This window comes from Dasypus novemcinctus, chromosome 1 (genome assembly GCF_030445035.2).
Source record: "Dasypus novemcinctus isolate mDasNov1 chromosome 1, mDasNov1.1.hap2, whole genome shotgun sequence".
NCBI lineage: Eukaryota > Metazoa > Chordata > Mammalia > Cingulata > Dasypodidae > Dasypus > Dasypus novemcinctus.
The window spans coordinates 115,607,246-115,626,072 of NC_080673.1; the positions used below are offsets into that span (position 1 = coordinate 115,607,246).

Below are 18,827 nucleotides of genomic sequence, written 5' to 3' on the forward strand. Positions count from 1 at the left end.
ATCACTTGTTAGAAACTCTCATTATCTTGATACTCTTACTGTTCCCAGTTTGCTAAGTGGGAGCTCTTTCAAAGTGCAGGGGAATTCTATGTTGTTTTGTTTGTTTAACTTGTGTTCTTTTGACACATCCCCTTCCCTTCATTCTTTGAGTATTTCCTGGACACAGCAGGAAGTTCCAGACTCCTTGTGTGCTTATCCTGCCTCTCTCAGGGCATCAGCCACTGTTCCTTTAGTGGTGAAATGTATTTACAAACCAAGATGTAGGTGTTCAGAGTGCTCCTTGCTCCTGGATGTCATTGCTTCTAGGCCTTCTCAGTGGCCAGACCTAGGGGATATATGCCTGCATGTGCGCACACGCATGCGTACACAGGGACTGCCCCTGTAACTTTCTTTTTCTGCATGTATTTATTAAAACCCTTGAGTTTTCAACAATACCTGCAATTCCAGTCTAACACCTTAGGGGTTTTTCCACCTTTCCACATTTGTAAATATTTGTCAAAAAGTGAAAAACCTGGCTCTCATTGTCCTTAACGATGTTTACTTCTTTGTTCAATCAGTTCCCTCATTTCTTTTTTTTTTTTTTAAAGATCTATTTTTTATATATTTCTCTCCCCTTTCCACCCCGCCAGTAGTCTGCTCTCTGTGTTCATTCACTGTGTGTTCTTCTGTGACTGCTTCTGTCCTTAGCAGCAGCACCGGGAATCTGTTTCTTTTCGTGCGTCATCTTGTTGTGTCAGCTCTCCGTGTGTGCGGCGCCATTCCTGGGCAGGCTGCACTTTCTTTCCCACTGGGCGGCTCCCCTACGCGGGGGACACCCCTGCTTGGCAGGGCACTCCTTGCGCGCATCAGCACTGCGCATGGCCAGCTCCACACGGGTCAAGGAGGCCCGGGATTTGAACCGTGGACCTCCCATGTGGTAGACGGACGCCCTAACCACTGGGCCAAGTCTGCTTCCCCCTCATTTCTTAATGTAAGCAATCTCCCCAACCTCTGCCGCCTTTCCTTCCTGCCCCCTCTGCAGCCTGTGCTCTTGGGGCTGGGAGTTGCGGCAACGCACTGCATGCCTGTGAGCTTTGTACAGAAAAGGCAGAATGGAAGAGGAAGGCTAATAGATATGATTGACATATTATTTGAACATGAAGTAAGGTAGGAAATGAAAAAATCTTTCCAGTGAGACTGTCCCTAGGTTCACTAAGTCTTTTGACAGTTCTTGTCATTTGGGTTTTATTGAAAACATTTCTTTGTTTCCTTAAAAGTCATTCTCATTTATAAAAATGTAGAGATTCTTCGATTCAACAAATTTTGAGTGTCAACTGGGTGCCTGGCCTTGGTCAGGATGCTAGGGATACAGATACGTCCTCTGTTCTCAGAAACCTTATCGTCTAACAGAGCAGTTCCACTGTAGAGGGATTAGAAGGTAATATGGAAGCCTCTAACCCTAAATTGAGGGCTAGGGGCAAGGGGATTGAGGAAGTGAAGTGTTCCTGAGTGGGTCAGGGTGTGTGTGCGTGTGCGTGTGAGGGTATGTATGGGGTGTGGGGGGAATGTGGTGTTCCAAGCATGAGAATGGCGTTGTCCTCCCTTGGCTGTAAATACAATGAGTCCAAAGGTTTGTCTCTGATCCACTTAAACGTAACATGAATCCTATAGCATAGTTCATTTCATGTAGTCAGTATTCAGTAGTCCGCACGGTGTAAATTACGGTGCTGCATGCTGTGGAGGTGGATGGTTTAAAAACAACAAAATGACATAGTTCCTATTGTTAAGCTTTTACAGTGTGGTAAGAGAGATCTACCTGTACAGAAATTCTGTAAACCAGTCAAATTAGGGTAGAGAATAATAAACGGATTGTGGGTGAGGTGTGGAAATCGATGGAAATAGAGACCATAAACTAGAAAAGAGGCCAGCAGACACTTTCTGTGAAGGGCCGGATGGTATATATCTGTTGGCAGCTACCCAATTCTGCCACCATAGCAGAAGACAAGACATGATTCAATAAGTAAACAGTAAAACTTTGTTTATGAAACAGGTGGCCAGTTGTGGTTGCAGATCTCTGGACTAGAATGTAAACTCAATGAAGACCGAGACTGTTTTTGGTTGTTCTCAATTCTAGCCCACATCCTAGAGGAGTGTCATATATAATAGACACTTAATAGCCATGTGAAATGAATGGAAGTGCAATAAACCACTGGTCCAAATTGGAACTCTTGCATTTGTGATTGTTCTTTATTGTTTTCTGTAATACTAGGGTTTAGTGGCAAAGTGAACCCAGCTCAGGGACATGTAAACTACTTTGTTTTGTAATACTCACATTCTGTTTTGGGCTAATTATTCAGGATTGCTTGGTCTTATTGGAGTAGATATTTTAAAAACCAGACAATGAAGTGTTAGTGAATAATAAGCTTGTTCCTCATCATTTTAGACACGGTTATTATGCAGTTATCTAAAGGATAAAGAGGATGCATTTAGAGCTATCGATAAGTGCACCTTGAAAGTATACCCAACCACGTGCATTTCTTTTTACCCCAGAAGGAAAGATCACTGAAAGAATACGAGATGTTTCTGTGATACAGCTTGCTCCTGGTTTAACTCTCATTGTATTTATCCAGAGTTTCAGTGAGAGTCACCTCAGTTATGAGCAAAGTGAAAGGTACCTTATATCCCAGCACCCATCATCCATTTTACAATTGTGAAAAGAGAAAAAAGGATGTGTTCCTGGCAGAGGGCTCTATTTTATCTTTGTATCATTTATAATATTCGTGCTTTATTCCAGTGGCAAGCCACTGGATTTTTACTAAAGATGTATTGGTTCTTGGTCTGACCAGATTTGAGCATCTACTGGTGATTCTAGAAATCTGTAGACGTATCCAATTCTGTAGACCTTGACTAGCTAACCAATGAGGTCACTTGATAATTGCCATTAAACATTACTCAGAATCTGTTATGCCCTTCACACTGTGTTAGGAGAAGTGGAACAGAGTTGCTTCACTAGAACTGTTACTTTTTAAAAGGAATCTTGAAAGCTGGATCTGTCATTTTCCAAAAAATCTGGTTTACAGGATAAGTGAAAGGAATTTAGAGGGCCCAGAGCCATATTTCTTATAGATCCTGATTAGTGATTAATGTCCTTTGTATACTAGACTTCTATTAATTGAGGATTCCCTTATTTTCTTTCAGAGTTGACTTGTACTAGCTTTCTGCCTGTAATTTCATCAGCCTTCATTGTGTGTATTCAATGCATACCTTAAGTAAAATGGAACCTATTTTACAGTGGAGCAGTAAGTCAGTGTTGTTTTTTATTTATAGTGGGGTCATGAAACCTGGCCTCAATGCTCTTCTGGGACCTACAGGTGGAGGCAAATCTTCGTGAGTATAACCAAGTATAAACTTTTTCTTTGTCATTTTAGTGTGCATTTTAAAATCACTTTTACGTTGAGCAGATATTTGTTGAGCATTTGCTGCATGTCCAGTGTTGTTCTAGGCTCCATGGAGAATTGCCACGTTACGGTTCTGTCCCATGGTCTTATTAGGTCAGCCTTACTTACAGGGCATGACACTGTGCTGACATATAGCTCTCAGCCAGGACTTGGGCTAATGGGGAGTAAGAGGAAGGGGATAAAATTAAAAAGTGGGAAGAGGGAGTGCTGGGTGTAAATGAAAGCTTGAATCCTAGATTAAAGAGCAAATTGTGTTGGGATCATCAAGGTTGAGGCAGTAGGAAGGGATATGGGGTGAACTTCAGCTGGGAGGTGTGTGCTGGATCAGCCTTGCTCTCATGTTTTGGACTTTGGTTATAGCATATAATGAAAAAAGGAAGGTGAGAATTTAAAGACATGTTTAATTTTAGTTCAACCGTAGAATTTCTTGACAGGTTACTTTTCTAATTTGAGCAGAAAGTAGATTGAGAATCGTTGAGAAATGCAGCCTGGATTTGGGGGAAAAATACAGATATCTCTTTTATAGGTTGTTAGATATCCTAGCTGCAAGGAAAGATCCACGTGGATTATCTGGAGATGTTTTGATAAATGGAGCACCTCGACCTGCCAATTTCAAATGTAATTCAGGTTATGTGGTACAAGTAAGTGTTACTGGGCTTACATTTTAGAGTTCTTTTGCTTCTCTGTGGGCAAGCACATTAGCAGACAGTTTTGTGTGCCTCTGATTGATTACATGATGTGCACGAGGAACCAGCTTTCCTTAATCTTTGATAAGATTCATCATATTAAATGAAAAGGCAGGGAGAATCTGCAGTATGACCCTTATAAGGGCAATGATAGTCATTCTAGATATATCAATTCCAAAAGAAATTACTCTTTTACTTTTATGCCCTACCTTCACCTCTCTTCCTCCTCTAGCTTAGAAAGATGTTTTGGAAAATCCTTATGTAAAACAATGTGGAAAATGTCTCCTAGGGGTAATTGTAATCACCTGTGCCCTATTGAGGTGGACAGAGAGGAGATGAAAATCATTCCTTCAGACTTTCCATCTGTATACAGAGTCATTGCAATTCATATAATTTAAAGTTCATCCTTAACTAGAACTTTATTTTGGATATGATATTTTTGTGGATTAAGGTACATATCCTAATAAAGAGTGATGGTAGAAGTGATTTTGATATGCCTTGTTAAAATGCCATTTTGCCTTAAGGATGATGTGGTGATGGGAACACTGACAGTGAGAGAGAATTTACAGTTCTCAGCAGCCCTTCGGCTTCCAACATCTATGACGAATCATGAGAAAAATGAACGGATTAACAAAGTCATTCAAGAGTTGGGTCTGGACAAAGTGGCAGATTCCAAGGTAATGTGGGAAAAAACTGATAGTATCATGGCCAGCACGTAAGACCCAATCTCTGTGGATCATATAACTCTTATTTGGAAGTTATCTGTAATGTGTGTGGTCAAAAGTAGTTGCTTTGTATAATGAAGAGAACAGTGATTTAACCTGGAAAAATCTAACAATGATCAAATTCTAGAAATGAAGTATGACATTTGGTCTGGTATGTAAAATGTTCTTTGGCAGACATGTGCTTTCAGTATGGTTACAGATCTTGATTCTTGCCTCATTTGATATCTTTATACTAGCTTTCCTTTTTTCTATTTTCCTTTCTACTTCTAGCTATTCCGCATGGCACTTTGACTGCTTTGGAGGTTTATTTCCAGAATTGATAAATGACTAGAATTCCAGTATTCTCACCCTTTATGTTGTACTTTGCTGTAAATTGGCTTCCAAAATTATATCCTGTCAAGTAGGATTTCTTTTTAATTTGTGTAGCATCCGAGTTATTTTTCCATAACCTTTCTTTTGGCAGTTTTGTTTCCTCCCTCTTCCTCCCTCTGCTTTTCCTTCCCTTTCTTCTGCCAGTGTTTATTTACAGATGGTCTCTTTTTTGGGTTTTAGGGACATAGCTGTGGGCGAGGGGGACAAAAGTAATTCCTGCTTCTGTGGGCTGTGCAGGATCAGGAAGAAGAAATGAGATGAATGGGTTAACTTGACAGCTGGACAATAGGTTTGGAAGGTCTGCCAAGAAGACTTGAAGCTGTAGGTGAAAATGAGTATTCTAGATTATGAAAGCTATTGTTTATTCTCTGATTTAAAGATCATGAAAGATGGGGGTATTCTACTGATTGCTCATTCATGTGATACTTTACGACCATATTTTATGTAAGATGTATTTTAAAACTGTTTTTTTTTTTTGGAAGAATAACTCTGTGATGACACCATTTACCACTTGTCATTTTATGAGTGATTGGGTGTCCCTTGGTTTGGCTCTGTTTATTTCATTTTGTTTTTCCAGTGAGGTAGTTTCTTACACTCTGTTTTTACCTTTAGACAATCATTGCCCTAAGTTGCTCACTTGGATTTCCAGGGAAAATCTACTGAAGGCACAGTTCCTGGCTTCTGAGAATTGATTGTTCTAATTGATTTAAGCAGTCTACTTTGGAAATTGTCATTACATGAAATTTTAAAATACAACCTAAATATAGAGAGAATAGTATTACTCTTACCATTCACATAGATTTCCTGTTTGTTAACAACCTCTTTTATCCCATAGTCCCGTCGTTGCTTCATCTGGCCAGGGAGTATACTTTCTGAAGTATGTTAAAGAAAGTTCTAAATACCCTGTTTCACCCTCAAATACTTATTAAGTATGGAAAATAATAAGGACAGTTGCCCACATGGCCACAATACCATTATCCACCAGTAAAACTAACAATATATCAATACCATTTTTGTTGAGCCCATATTTGTTCACATTTTCCAAATTGTCTTCAAAATGTCTTTTAGGCTTTGTTATTGATAGGATCCCATCAGGGACCATTTTTAGCATTTGATTGTTATATCTTTGAAGACTCTTAGTATAAGGATTGTTTCTCACCCCTTTTCTCCCCAAAGGCAGATGCACAATGACACTGACTATTTGAAAAGACTGGGCCAGTTGCCTTGTACCCTATCTCACTGGATTTGTCTGGAAGAATGAGTCAGAAATTCTGAGTTGAGGTATAGACAGGATCAATTTGAGAGGGTTTGTGGCAGTTTAAGAGTGCTAATGTGGTATGGTAGAAAGTGAGTTTTCCAAAAGAATATCAAATTCCCATCCTGGGGAGCTCTGCCATATTCTCTAATAGAACAGCAATAATCCCCTAAGTACAGGGGCAATGACTAGTGAAGGAGGATGGTCTTTTGACAGGCCCTTGATATTAATGACTGTACTTATGAACCATTACTCTTGAAACTGAAACTTAGCATAGAATTATAGGCTCCCTAAGAGTTACCAACTGGGAGCCTCCTTGTTGCTCAAATGTGACTTCTTTCAAGGCCAAACTCAGCAATAAATGCAATAACTTCCACCCAGCATGGGACAGGACTCCTGGGGATGAGGCTCCCTGGCACTGAGGGATTCCTACCAAGTACCAACAAGCAAAGCAACTGGGGGAAAATAAAAAGACCTTGGTCAAAAGGGGGAAAAGGTAAAGACAAATAAATTTACATGGCTAAGAGACTTCAAAGTTTGAGTTGGGAGGTCATTCCAGAGTAATGCTTATGCACATCTCAGCGGGATCTCATTGACAGCCAAAGTAGATACTACCCCAAATAGCAGGGCTAATGAGGGCTCTGGAAACATCCAGGCACTATAGTCAGGGCAGATAGCCCAGATGTTTGGTCCCTTGACAATTGGCCCTACTTTGGAATTTATGCTCATCAGTGTGACAGAGTTGGATTCAGTTGTGGTTTCCCTATATATGGCTCTTTTGTCCTTCTATTTGCACTTACAGTTAGTACTAAAGTTGGTAGGTATACATCCAAGAGACTAACTCTTGTGGCTGTCCATGTACCAACTGGACCCTGAAACTCAACAGAGTTGCAACACCTACTCTCCTGTTCATCAGACTCACGAAGGACAACTAACAAGGAAGAGACGATGGATAACCACCATACCAAGGAACCGAAAGAGTACAACTGCAAGCAAGAGGGTCCTATCCATTGGCCGTATGGGATCGTAGCCCCCCCTCAATTAAAGGAGGAGTGGGCATCTCCATTTCAGAACCCTCAGGACTAGGGAATGACCTATGGACTGAATTAGACTTACTTGTATTCTACTATAGACTTATTATGATTCTAGCAATAGAAGAAGTATCATTGATGTGGAGGCAATGGCCCCTGGACGTTCTGAGGGTAGAGAGAGGGAAAAACAGGTGTAATACAGGGGCATTTTTGAGACTTGAGAATCATCCTGAATGACACTACAATGACAGATATGGGCCATTATACATCTTATCATAACCTACAGAATTGAGTGGGAGATAGCGTAAACTACTATGTAAACTATAATCCATGCTTAGTGGCAATGCTCCAAAACGTGTCTATCAATTGTGATGAATGTACCACACTAATGAAAGATGTTGCTAATCGGGAAAATGTGGGAGGTGTGGGGAGCAGGTCATATGGGACTCCCTGTATCTTCTCTGTAACAGTTATTTAATCTAAGTATTTTTCCCCCTTTTTTGAAAGATACATAAATCTCATAAAAAGTTACATTAAAAAATATAAGGGGTTCCCATATACCCCACTCCCCACACCCCCCACTCCTCCCACATTGACAACTTCTTTCATTAGTGTGGTACATTCATTACATTTGATGAATACATTTTGGAACATTGCTACACAGCATGGATTATCGTTTATGTTTTAAATTACACTCCCTCCCAGTCCATTCAGTGGGTTATGGCAGGATATATAATGTCCTACATCTGTCCCTATAATATCATTGAGAACAAGTCTAAGTTCTGAAAATGCCCCAATATCACATGTCTTTTTCCCTCTCCTTCAGCAACTCCCATGGCCACTGTCTCCATATCAATGATACAATTTGTTCCATTGCTAGAGTCACAATAATTCTATACTAGAATACAGTAAGTCCACTCTAATCCATATTTTATTCCTCCATCCTGAGGACCCTGGGATGGCAATGTCCACTCCACCTTTAATTCAAGAAGGGGCTTAGATCCCACATGGATGGAATTCTCCTGCTTGCAATTGTAGATTCTCTCGGTTCCCTGGTGTGGTGGTTGACCATTCTTACCTCCTGTTAGCTGACCTGGGTAAGTCCAATGCACAGGAGAGGAGGTGTTGCAACTCTGCTGAGGCTCATGGCCCAGCTGGCACATAGATAGTCCAGAGATTCAAGTCTCCTGAGCATACACCAACCCCAACACTGACCACAGTTTCAGTTAAAGTGACAGAAGAGGCATGCATAGAGAGGACATATCTGAGTCCAACTCAGGAGCACATATTCCAAAGGAGGGCCCACTGGCAAGACACTGAACTCCAGAGCCGTCTGTCAAAGCTGTAGGACCTGGGTGTCTCTGTAGCTCTCAGGAGCACCACCACCTGGGATTGTATCTACTTTGGATGTCGGAGATGTGCATAAGTGTGACCCCTCTGATGACCTCCCAATGTATTTTGAAGTCTCTTACTCATATAAACTCATATGTCTTTACCATTTCCCCCTTTTATTCAAGATCTTTTTCTTTCTTTCTTTCTTTTTTTTTTTTTTTAAGATTTATTTCTTTCTCTGCCCTACCCCCCAACCCCGGTTGTCTTGTTCTCTGTGTCTATTTGCTGCATCTTCTTTGTCAAGCTCTTTTTCTAATTGCATCACCAGCCGGTGCTTGGTAGTAATCCCTCAGTGCCAGGGAGGCTCATCCCCAGGAGCCATGTCCCATGCTGGGGGGAAGGTAATGCATTTACATGCTGAGTTTGGCTTAGAGAGTGGCCATATTTGAGCAACATGGAAGTTCTCAGGAGGTAACTATTAGTTACCCTGCATCTCTAGACCTAGTTGAAATTTCAAGTACACAGGCTCATAGGGATAATCATCAGTATCAAGGGCCCATCAGTGGGCCATCCTTCTTCACTGGTCTTTGCCCTTGTACTGGGGGGATTGTTGCTGTTCCATTGGGGAGTGTGACAGAATTTCCTGGAATGGGAACTCAGTACTCCCTCAGTTGTTGTGTGAAACTCTACCTCCCTATGTCAAAACCCAATGAATATCCAAACATATCTATATACCCTATATGCATGTCCTGGAGAACTCCCTGTCACCCATGCATCCCCCATCAATGGCACCCCACATCAGTGCTCCTCCCCTGCCATATTTGAACTCACCTGTGGTCCAAAACTTCTTGAAAAATGAAGTCTAATATATTGCCAAATTCAATTAATAGGAAAATGAAATAGTAGTGATAGGTTTAAAGATTAGAAATAGAATACATAATAATTTAGAAAAACTAAAATAAAGTAAAATATAAATTGGGGTATTAAAAAAATGAAAAATATCATAAAAAACTTTTTTTGACATTTTACCTTTCATCACTATAATAGGTGTTGACCTGTGTGTACATTGAGAGGGCAGTTTCTTCAATTTCTTCATCAGTGTCTACATCCTTTTTTTTTTTTTTTTTAAATATGTCTTCAAAAAAGTTTTAGGTCACAGTAAAGTCCCATATAGAATACAGGGAACTCGCTTATACCCAACATCAAACCCTTTTCCCTCTTCCCCAGCAATGATCTTTTTACATGTGGGTTTTACATTTGCTTCAGCTGATATATAGATATTGAAACATAGCTACTAACCATGGTTCCATTATGGTTTATGTTATGTTTTAAATTTTAGACTGTACACTTTTATAAATTTTTGGTTACATTATGGTTTACATATTAACATGACCTATATCCATCATTGCAGGATCATGTAGAACATTTCCATTGCCCCCCAGTTACCCCCTCTTCCAACTATTCTATTCCTCTCTCCTGTCCCCTTGGGGCCCACAGTGACAACCAAACTTTACTGCTTGAAGGACAAGATTCATAGATACTTGCAACAGTGCTGAGGGCTTGACACACTAATCTGTCCCCCCCCATGGGGAGCCACCCATGTTCTCGATAGACACCCTCTCCTGCCTGAGAACATCAGGCTTCCCCATTATGGGGGCATAACACCTTCTCACTCATTGTATAGGTCTCTACCCACTGATGTAACACACTAGGACATGATGAGCACTCACACCCTCCCTAGAAGCCTGCCCCAGTGCACCCTGTGCCAGATGCCCCTAGTCAAACTCCTTAAACCAGTAACCCTTATTATATTTTCTGAAGAGTCTTCTCAACTTTATAGTTTCAACCACATACCTGACAATCTCCCATGTTCCCTTGCTCCCTCCCAGCCCTCCCCTCAATTCCTTGGACCATCTGACCCATCCTCCCAACTCAGGCTCCCTTCAAGACTGCAAAGCCTGACCCAATTGTATTCCTATAGTCCGGTCTTATCCCTTCACTTCACAACTGCTTACCTCCATTTTATCATAGATTTCATCTGTGTGGATGATGGCTCATAACCTTCCTCTCCTCAGCTATTTCCTGTAAGCCTATCTTCCAGTCTCTAGCATTCTGAGACAGCTTGATTTGCTTAATTCATATCAGAGAGGACATGTGTATTTGTCCTTCAATGTCTAGCTTGCTTCCCTCAACATAAGGTCCTCAAGATTCATCCATGTTATCTAAGTATCTTGGATCTAAGTATCTTTTAAAAAAGAAAAAAATGAAAAGACCAAAAAGAAAGAAAAAAAAAAGTGGGTTTTCCTAGCTGCCAAGTCCACACTCTCGGTGTCAATCCACTTTGGGACTTTGTGGGTGTGTGGGAGGGATAGTGGTAGTGGTGGTAGGAATCAAAATTAATACTTTGAAAATTTCTTCTCTTGTATTTATCTCCCATTTTAGGTTGTGATTTCATTACGTTCCAGACATATCTTTTAGTGTTTCAACTTATTATCTTAAAACTAAATATTTGATATCATAAGGAACATGCTCTTTTGACTTTTTCATTAGTAAGGAACAGTTAAGTACAAGATGCAGGCTTTTTATGAGGCTGAACCCCTTACCAGCTCTAGGCTGTTCCTTAGTTTACTCATCTGGTAAGTGAGAAACTTACCTAGTAAATTAGTTTGCTGTTAAGAATAAGTGATTCTAATGAGATAAAGTGTGTCATACAGAGCTGGTAAGTATTAGGAGCTTGTCAAATGTTAGTGGCTGTGGTTGTTATTAATAATGCTATTTGTGTTCCAGGTTGGAACACAGTTCATCCGCGGTGTGTCTGGAGGAGAAAGGAAAAGGACAAGTATTGGAATGGAGCTTATTACTGATCCCTCCATCTTGTTCCTGGATGAACCCACAACTGGTTTAGACTCAAGCACAGCAAATGCTGTCCTTTTGCTCCTGAAAAGGTAAAGCTATGGGAACATTATTTTTATTCATGAAATACCTCAGCACTGACTATATACTAGGAATTTTTCTTGTTGCAAGTGATTCAGCAGTGGGCACAGCAAACATCTTCTTTCTCTGGTGGAGGGAAAAGGTCAATAAACTAATAAGTATTCTCAAGAAAAGTGAAGCAGGGTAAGAGTATAGGTAAGGATGGCTGTGGTAGGGAAGGGTGTGCTATTTTATAGAATAGCTGCTCAGGGAAGACCTCAATAATGTAACATCTGAGCTGTACTAAGTGAGCGAGACCTGGATATTGATAGGAGAAAGGAGTTGTAGTTGGAGGCAACAGCTGGTGGCCCTAAGACAGAGCATGCCTCTTGGGTTTGGAACATAAAGGACACCAAAGGGACTGGGACCCAGTGACTTAGGGACCTGGATAATTTTGAAGATAGAAATGACAGGATTAGCTCATGAATTAGAAATTTCCAAAATTCAGGTTGGGGTGTCTTTATTAAAAAGTAATTAAAAAAATAGTTTCAAACTTACAGAAAAATGAGAAAACTATTACAAAGAGATACTTTGTCCCATCACCTAGGTCCCCCAATTGTTATCATTTTACCATGTTTACTTCTCACACTCCCTCCGTCCTCCATGAGTATGTTTCTGATGACATGCTCCACCACCCCTAAATACTCGAGTATAACTCCAAAAGTCAAGGATATTTCTTCTTCATTCACATCATGCAAATCTCCCAATCAGGAAGTCAACACTGATGCCATCATCAGTAGACTCTGTTCAGACTTCTCCAGCTAAACCAGCAACAGCTCTTTTTCCATTCTGAACTCAGGATCCTCTCCAAGAACACATGTCTAATCCAGAACAGATCATCAGTCTTTCCCTCTCTCTCATGTCCTTGACAGTCTTAGAGAGGACATTTTGCAGGGGGACCTTCAACCTGGGTTGAGGTTGGTCCAGACAGCACAGCAGTGACCCTGTGCTCTGCTCTGTTTACCACTTCAAGGGTACACGACTTTGACCTCTCCCATGATTTGTGATGTTAACCTTGATCACTTGGTTATGGTGGATCTGCTGGATTTCCCCATTGTGAAATAACTATTTTTCCCTTTGTAATTGATTTTCTGGGGAGATAACTGGTATGATGTTATGACAATCTTCCATTCCTCATTGCATGCACTGACCACTCCTGCCTCTTAACAGCCACTAGTATTATGGCTGTCAATGAGTGATATTCTATTTCCATCATTCTCTCTATACATCAGTTGTCTTTCTACTGTAAGGAAGAGGTTTTCCTTCTCAGTTTATTGGCTCATATTTACTCATGTTCCTGTTGTATTCAATGGATTATAGTCTGCTATTCTTACTTATTTTTATGATTAAATTAACCCCAATTTGGCCAGTTACAGAGCCTCTTCAGTCTGGCTTATGGGTATTTTTGACATGTCCCTATCATTTCTCAAGTGTTTCTTTACTTTATGGGCAACAAGATATTCCAAGCTCCCCTTTGACTTTTTTGTGTGCCAGGTGTTTCTTCAAGGAGCCCTAGTTCCTTCAGTATAGTGAATATTTGGAAAACCAATATCTGACTGCCTAGTGTGTTCTTTGCCTAGGCATCATTGCTTCTAGACCCTCTCAGAGAGAGCCAGGAAGTAAACACATGGACGTGTGTGTGTGTATGTATGTGTGTAGTTTTTATATGGAAAGGTAACCTTTGCTGTATCTGTCAGTGTATATATATTTACAAACCCATGAGTTCTTTATATTTCCAATTCCTAACATGTCAGTTTTCTTTTTTGTCTCCACTGCTTCCATGTTTATAAAAGCCTTTTTAGATCATGAGAAACTTGGCTCCCATTATTTCAATATTTTTATTTACTTGCTCAGTCAATTATTTGTTTAATGAAACCAATCATCCCACTCACTCTGGCCACTTCTCTTTCCACCCCCTCTGGACTCCCTTCTCCCATTCTTGAAATCGCCAGGACATGGCTTTCACATAGCATCCCCTCCCTGTCACGAACATCTTCTGATGTTCATGCCCTCACAAGCAAGTCTCTATGCTGGGATGAGAAGAAAAGGGAAAATGGGAAGATAGGGTAATTTTAGATAACGTAGGTGTGAGATGTCAATTACACATAAAAGTGAAGCTGCTAAGTACTGGGAGTGGAGTTCAGATTCAGTTAGAGATTATGTCTATGCTTTTTATATTTTCTCTATTAACAGTGTTCGTTAAAGAATGATGAATTGGTATGGAATATTGCAAGTATTTTCTTTATGTTTCCAACTAGTTACCGCACAAGGATTCTTCTTCACACTCAGAAAGCTCTAACATAGCTCTCTCAAGCTCTATTGTGATTCTAATGGCCTGGATCTTGTTCAATTGCAGATTTTGTTTCCATAGCTCTGAATAGAATCCAAGACTATTTCTAACAGGAGATGCTGATACTGATGCCCTTGGTCCTCAGACCAAACCTCGATTGGCAAGGCTCTGTTTAACACAAATCCACCTCCTTTCCCAGCTCCTTATTTTGTCTACTGAATAAAGTTCCAGCTTCTGAGCACAGGAGTTCATCATTGGCTTATTTTTTGCTGCAGTCTCTTTAGTTAGCTTCTACCCTTCCCCACAACTCCAACATACACAGACACACACACATACCTTGGTCTTCAACAACTTTGAACTACTTGTAATTTCCTGAATAGACACACCTTGTTCACTGTGATAGATTTTGTTTAATGTGGTCCTTCTACCTCCTATACCCTTTCTCTTCACTGAGCTTACTCCTGTGCATCTCCTTGTTATCTTTAGGCTGGCTTATGGCCTCCTATTTTGCTTAGAAAGCAACCCTTAGCTACTTTTATTACAGTCCATGTTATCTTCAAATGATTTATCTACTGGCCTTTTCCTCTTCCAGCCAGGGCAATCCTGTATAAGCTTACTAACTGGGATCCATATGTTAAAATGGATCTTTAAGCCTCATCTGTAGAATGAAGGTAATAATCATTTTGGTACCGATTCATAACAATCTTGTGAAAATCTACCTGAGATTATGTATAAAGTCTTTAGCTAAAGACATATTTACTCAGTAATAATGTTAAGTGTATTATTAGGGCAGAATAAAGAAGATCAATTCCTAAGGAGCCAGAAGACCTAAATGATCAGTGAGAATGGGGCATAAGACCATTCTTTTAGTGTTTAGTCCATGATAGTAGATCTCAAGCTTGAATGCACTTAGAAATTACCAGGTGTACTTGTTAAAAATACGGTTTCCTTAGACCAACTGCCTGAGATTCTAGTTCAGTGGATCTGGAAAGAATGTCCAGGATCTGCGTTTTAAATAAGCATTCTAGTTGATTCTAGACAGTGCATGTACCACACTTGAAGAAACCCTAGTCTTTGAATTTCGGTTACCTATCAGGTAGATAATAAGAGATGAGAAATTGATAAGGGAAAATCCAGAGGAGACAGGAACAAAACTGATCTACAGGCATGACTAAAGTATTTTACTAGACATGCAAGTTTTGGATGTTTAATGACTCAGTGTTTTCTTGCTTTTGACTTTAGGATGTCTAAACAGGGACGAACAATCATCTTCTCCATTCACCAGCCTCGTTATTCCATCTTCAAGTTGTTTGATAGCCTCACCCTACTGGCCTCAGGAAGACTCATGTTCCATGGACCTGCTCCAGAGGCCTTGGGGTACTTTGCATCCGCTGGTATGGTTGACCTTTTCATGCAGTAAGATCCTTCATTAGTAGAATCTCGAAAGTGAACAAGGCAGGTGGACAAGAGTGCTGTTTAATCTTTGGGTAGAAGTACCATAGTTTCTACCATTCAAACATCTCTGGTCAGTTTAATGAAAAACGAATTTTCTTCGTTTGGCAGCACTTGCTTCTTGTTTAGGTCTCTTTCCTGTCCCAATTGCATAGGTATGTGTGTTTATAACTATTCCGATTTTGGGGACCTTTTCCTGAAAGTTCAATAATTAATGTGTTGGCCTCCATTGCCACTGATTCTGTCAGTTGAACATTTTTGGAAAAGTCTATTGATATCCTCAAATCATTGTTTTCTTGATCAGATGTTATCATTTTCCTCCCTTGCACATAATATTGGTCTGCCTTGATGAGGGTTCATGAAGATGCTGCTTAATTTTCTAGTTAAGTTAGATTGCAGATTTAGGCCCTGAGTGGCATGAGTCATTAGAATGGCTAATCATAAATCTGACTCTGATGGGTTAACTCTTTTGACAATTGTGGATGCTTGGTTTTTTCTTTCAAATGGGAAATATGTGATTTTCCATGGGTCATTATGCAGTCTGCTTCATTTTAGAAATATTTGGTTATGATTATAGATCATTCCCTGACCCTAAATATAATTTTAAATATTCCCTCACTCTTGATTTTTTTTTATTTAGCTTCTATCCTTTGACATAATCTTGCTTACCTGTAGCTCAAGGGAGTCTAGGGGAGATGAACCTCAGAGTCAGCCTATAGGCCAAGTTGAGTTCAGATGACCGTGCCACACAAGAAATTGAAGCCAGGTTCAAGGGCTTGTGTGTCCTGTGCTGGCTATGTTCTCTTGAGAATGCTGCTCTGGTGATTTGTTCTGTATATTGGAATGAGGCAGCATAACAGATGATAATTTGGATTTCTGAATTTAGTAGGTGGAGAAGCAATCTAGCAAAGTGTGGGCGTTGCTGTTCAGACTGTCCGTAGGAGGACTCAGAGAGTAGAACTCACCGTGGGCCTTTCCCTGGTGTCCTTGGGCTGCGCTTTGCTTGCTGCCTTACTAGGAGCATAAGTCCTAGCTACGGCTATTTTTTTTTTCCCTAACTTTTTTTTCTTGGACTTATATTTAGATAAGCACCAGAGCATGTGGATAGCTGTTTCAGGTCTCATGAGTTATGAAGGGTAAGAACCAAGCACTAATATAGGACTTTCTAGGAGTCCAAGGTCAGTTTGGAGTCTGTTCCACGCCCTCCCGCCTCCCCTGCCCTGGCGACAGAAAATTTGAAATATGGTGTGGTTGAAAGTATAAAAAGAAAGGGTTAAACAGGGGAGAAGAAAGAAAGATGATAAGGGATAACGTGACAAATTCTTTCTCCCCCATCTGGTCATTTTCACCCCCTGAAAGCGAGTTGTCTATTTCTCAAGACCATCAAGTCTGTGTACCTGGGTTGCCGTCTTTTGCAGGTTACCATTGTGAGTCCTATAATAACCCTGCAGACTTCTTCCTGGACGTCATTAATGGAGACTCCAATGCTGTGGTATTAAATAAAGCAGAAGAAGACAGTGAAGGTATGCAAATCTATTATATTTACAGATTTTTAAAATTTAGATCACAGATATTTTCCCTAATTGACTTGGCATTGTGGTGGCTCATTCAAATGTGGCTTTGTGAATTTATGTCAAAATAGTGGTTTGATACCAGTCAAATATGTAGGTCCATGAATCCTGAGTGTGTTTATGATTTAATTTATTAACAGGCATACCATCAATTCAAAGGAGGGGATTTCCATTAAAAAACAAACACATTGTTTTTATTTATTTTTTTCTTTAGGAGGTAGCTGGGATTGAAGCCAGGACCTCATACATGGGAAGCAAGCATGCAACCACTGAGCTACATCCACTCCCTAATAAGAGTTGGTTTCTTTGTTTGTTTACTTTTAGGAGGTACCGGGGATTGAACCTGGGACCTCATACATGGGAAGCAGGTACTCAACCACTTGAGCCTATATCTGCTGCCCTTTTTTATCATGTTTTGAAATGAGGAGCTTGGTAATTAATGCATTCCCACATACTAAAAAGTAAGGACCAGGTTTTTATATTATGAATTATAGCTCACCATGGTAAGAAGTCTATTTTTAAAAGAATTACGACAAGGTCCAAATACTAAAGGTAGGGAGAGGTTAGTGGTCTCTGTATCTTTAAGTTTATGGAACTAGTCATTATTTTTCTAAAGTGTGAAATTGTGACAGATACTATAATTTTCATCCTTAAACTTTAGAGTTAAAGTCTTAGGGAAGAATCTAAGAAAAGGGTAACAGAAAAATAGGCAAAAGCCATTGTTAACTTGTTAATCATGTTTACCTTCTTTATCTACTTTTATTCCTAAGCTAAAGGAGCTGAAGAAGGTTCCAGAAGAGAGAAACCAATAATAGAAAAATTAGTTGAGTTTTATGCCAATTCCACCTTCTTCAAAGAAATGAAAACGGAGTTAGAGGAACTCTCAAGGGATAAGAAAAAGAAGAAGAGCTCAGCCTTCAAGGAGATTTCCTATGCCACCTCCTTTTGTCATCAACTCAGATGGGTTTCCAAACGTTCATTCAAAAACTTACTGGGTAACCCCCAGGCCTCTATAGCTCAGGTAACCTGGCAGATTCTTTTATCATGCCGTGAAATACTTACGTGGAAATGTGAGGTTCTGATAGGATCAACGTCAGGATATGCTTATCCTCTTCCCACTCTTCCATTTGTTATCACCATTCAGTATGGGATAGAGAAACAGTCAATAGAAGAAGTAAAACACAAAGTTTTGTAGATGAAAGAAAAGCTTTCTTGGACTGTTTCATTCAGAATTTTTGTTGATTCAGGCAAACTAATGGGTAGTACTTAGAGAAAATACTTAAAAAAATTTTTAAGTTTAGCCACATTTGGGGTTTTCTAGTTGCTGTACACTTTCACTCACTGATTTATTCACCAAGTCCTTCTTAATCATTTGTGCATTCTGGAGGCTAGCAAATGGAGCAAAATGGGCAGAAACAAAAGTCCTGATCTCATGGAGTTTATTTGCTTAAGAAATTAAGACAATAAAATGAATCAGAACATGACACAAAGTGTATAGTATGGTAGATGATTAAAAGGGGCTATGGAGGAAATTTAAGCAGGGATGGGATGGAGAAAGAAAAAAGAGAGGAAAGGGGAAGGAGAGGGAAAGGTGTGGAGAAGGGCTGGTTGCATTTTTTTTTTAAGTAGGTACTAGGGATTGAACCCAGGACCTCCTACATGGGAAGCAGGGGCTCAGCTATGGAACACATCCACTCCCTAAT

At 40.1% G+C, this 18,827-nt stretch overlaps 1 protein-coding gene across 4 annotated transcripts in view; it reads left to right on the forward strand.

The window, feature by feature from the left end:
• The window catches only part of ABCG2 (ATP binding cassette subfamily G member 2 (JR blood group)), a 134,489-nt gene that overhangs the window by 99,753 nt on the left and 15,909 nt on the right, over window positions 1-18,827 (forward strand). For 3 of the 4 annotated variants that reach the window (XM_058295671.2, XM_058295678.1, XM_071215591.1), the window contains 7 exons: window positions 3,307-3,366; window positions 3,964-4,078; window positions 4,648-4,800; window positions 11,626-11,783; window positions 15,344-15,495; window positions 16,972-17,076; window positions 17,895-18,145. In XM_058295671.2, the coding sequence (XP_058151654.1) occupies window positions 3,307-3,366; window positions 3,964-4,078; window positions 4,648-4,800; window positions 11,626-11,783; window positions 15,344-15,495; window positions 16,972-17,076; window positions 17,895-18,145 (994 nt within the window). Of the gene's footprint in view, window positions 1-3,177; window positions 3,367-3,963; window positions 4,079-4,647; window positions 4,801-11,625; window positions 11,784-15,343; window positions 15,496-16,971; window positions 17,077-17,894; window positions 18,146-18,827 lie in introns of all 4 variants that reach the window. The other variant, XM_058295674.2, reaches the window with a different exon arrangement.